The sequence below is a fragment of the Epinephelus lanceolatus genome, chromosome 13 (genome assembly GCF_041903045.1).
Source record: "Epinephelus lanceolatus isolate andai-2023 chromosome 13, ASM4190304v1, whole genome shotgun sequence".
Taxonomy (NCBI): Eukaryota; Metazoa; Chordata; class Actinopteri; order Perciformes; family Serranidae; genus Epinephelus; species Epinephelus lanceolatus.
In genome coordinates this window covers 21142120-21144940 of record NC_135746.1, presented here as the reverse complement: position 1 = coordinate 21144940, position 2821 = coordinate 21142120, and the positions used below count along the sequence as shown (strand labels likewise).

Sequence of the window (2821 nt, the reverse complement as noted above, 5' to 3'; positions counted from 1 at the left end):
CAAAAAGGCCAGCAGTCCTTAGAGTATTACCTCGAATATCTCATGACTGAAACATCGGGTAAAAAAAAGTCATAATGACATGCAAATATGAGGTGAAAATGTAGAAGAAGATATTTTTATAATTCAAATTTTATTTTAAAAATGGAAACGTTTGAGTCATCTGGAGCCACGAAACCATTTTTAAAGACTTGGCTCATATTCCATTAGGGGGTGTTTGGTGGTGTTGTAACATACATAAATAAATATATATTTGAAAAATTTGTCTGTGAGGATTTTTGTTTGAAAGGGTCTACCGGAAGTCTTGTGGTTTGATTGTGGCTCACTTGACATTACGCGCACTTGAATGCCAACTTTCTCAGAGCGCACAGGCGTACTGTTACACGGCTGTGTTGATCGGAGGAGACTTCACGTTGCAGTCACCTCTGAGCAAACACTATATTTTCTCCTATCACCCAGAGATTAGATGGTTTAGGCGGTTTTACGCAGAGCGCACGAGCCTCTGGTGACTTGTGTTGACTTTGACGGCACAGTTGTGTGAAAATCTCGGGCTGTTTTTGCGGCGGACTTGTTGTCACCATAATGTGGGGGATCCAGAGGACGCGGTACGCAGACTGCAACGGCTCTGAAGCCAGCGAGGAGACGGAGATTGTTGTCAACATCGGCGGGGTGAAACAGGTGTTGTATGGGGACGTGTTGAATCGCTACCCGGACACCCGGCTGGCAGAGCTGGTGGACTGTTCACTCAAGTCTGCTGAGGAAATATCCTCACTGTGTGACGACTACGACCCTGACACAGGAGAATTTTATTTTGACAGAGACCCCGAAGCCTTTAAGTGTATAATAGAGCTGTATTATTATGGAGAGATCCACATGAAACGAGGCATCTGTCCCATTTGTTTCATGAAGGAGATGGAGTTCTGGAAGATCGACTCTGATTTCCTGGACGACTGCTGTAAATGCCACCTGAAGGAGGTGGAGGATGAACTTGCAGAGATCGCAGAGAAAGTGAGGACTATCCTGGTGGACCGGGAGGGAGACCCGTCTGCAGCAGGCTGGCAGCGCTTCCAGATGTGTCTGTGGAGGCTGATGGAGAAGCCGGAGTCCTCGCTGCCTGCGCACATAATCGCTATAGTTTCTTTCATCTTCATCCTCGTCTCCTCCGTGGTGATGTGCGTGGGGACCATCCCCGACCTGCAGGTGGAGGACGCGGAGGGTAACCTCACGGAGAACCCAACTCTGGAGGTCATCGAGACCGTGTGCATCGGCTGGTTCACTATTGAGTACATCCTGCGTCTGATCTCCTCCCCGAATAAAATCAAATTCATGCTGGCTTTCATGAACATCATCGACTTCATGGCGATCATCCCCTTCTATGTGGTGCTCATTCTGACCTCCTTCGGCACAGGAGTGATGGAGCTGGCTAACGTGCAGCAGGCGGTGCAGGCTTTACGCATAATGCGCATTGCGCGCATTTTCAAGCTGGCACGACATTCCTCCGGACTCCAGACCCTCACATCTGCCCTGAAGAGCAGCTTCAAAGAGCTGGGACTGCTCCTCATGTACATGGGCGTCGGGGTCTTCCTGTTCTCCGCACTGGGCTACACCATGGAGCAGAACCACCCGGAGACCTTGTTCACCAGCATCCCGCAGTCCTTCTGGTGGGCTGTCATCACCATGACCACGGTGGGCTATGGAGACGTCTACCCCAAGACCACTTTGGGTCGCTGTAACGCGGCCATCAGCTTCCTGTGCGGGGTGATCGCCATAGCGCTGCCTATACACCCCATTATCAACAATTTCGTCTTGTTCTACAACAAGCAACAGGTGCTGGAGACCGCTGCCAAGCATGAGATCGAGCTGATGGCGCTGCGCTCCGGCGACGGCGAGCTGAAGGCCGCGCCCGGCGCCCATAAACACGTTTGCGGCGCAGGGGTGTGGGACAACGCCATGCGCTCCTGTCAAAGCGACACATACATCCCCTTACTGAAGGACCCCAGGGGGGCAGCGGGGATCCAGACCCCCAGCATGGACACAAGCTTTGAAAGCACAGCCGAGGCCACTGATTACTTCATCTCCTAAACACTGAAGATCATCTGAAAACAACGAGATCAAGAACAAAACATCAAATTAATCATTAATTTCTGACTGATCCAAACTCAACCTGCACAATCCGGGGTTAATGACACCACAGTGATTGGAGACGTGATTGTAAATAGCCTCGTAGAGATAACAGGACCGCAGCAAACCTCTCCAAGGACCGTTAATGCATTTGAGGGATCGCGGCTATTAAAGGGACATATGTGTGAGATATTGACTTGATGAGCTGTGCCTTTGCGCAGTGACTCCCTGGAGGGCCGAGGGCTTGTGTTTGAACACCGATTCCCCCCATGTAGGCTCCTTATATAACTCCCCCATCCCCAGTACTCACACTCATACTGTAGACTGCATTGTAGCGTACTCCTCTGTACAGATATATATCACAATTAATGTGTTTTTTAATAATAATAAAGATTGGCAGCTCCTCCAGGAGAAAAGAGGACTGTAGTCATCACTGAAGGGTGTGCAGGCATCACAAGAAAAGCTGCAGATATTTAACACTGATAGAGACTTATAATGCCAGAAATTTCAGAGATCACTATAAGGACACGTTAAAGGTGCACCAGAGGACAGAGATGGTAGAAAATATAAAAACAACTTATCATCAGAGCAGTTTATTTCTGTTTCTAATCTTTAAATGAGACTGTGTGATCGTGAGCTAATATGTCTACTGAAAGCAGTGTCTGTGTCAGTGGGCTGCAGTTTCAGACAGGATCATGTAATC

The 2821-nt window shown here is 48.9% G+C and overlaps 1 protein-coding gene across 1 annotated transcript; it reads left to right on the top strand.

Moving 5' to 3' along the window:
* Positions 1 to 236: 236 nt before the first annotated feature.
* Positions 237 to 2534, top strand: LOC117270456 (voltage-gated potassium channel regulatory subunit KCNF1-like). The gene has a single exon (XM_033648077.2). The coding sequence runs from the start codon at positions 580 to 582 to the stop codon at positions 2077 to 2079; it is 1500 nt and encodes a 499-aa protein (XP_033503968.1). The 5' UTR covers positions 237 to 579; the 3' UTR covers positions 2080 to 2534.
* The last annotated feature ends 287 nt before the right edge of the window (positions 2535 to 2821 follow it).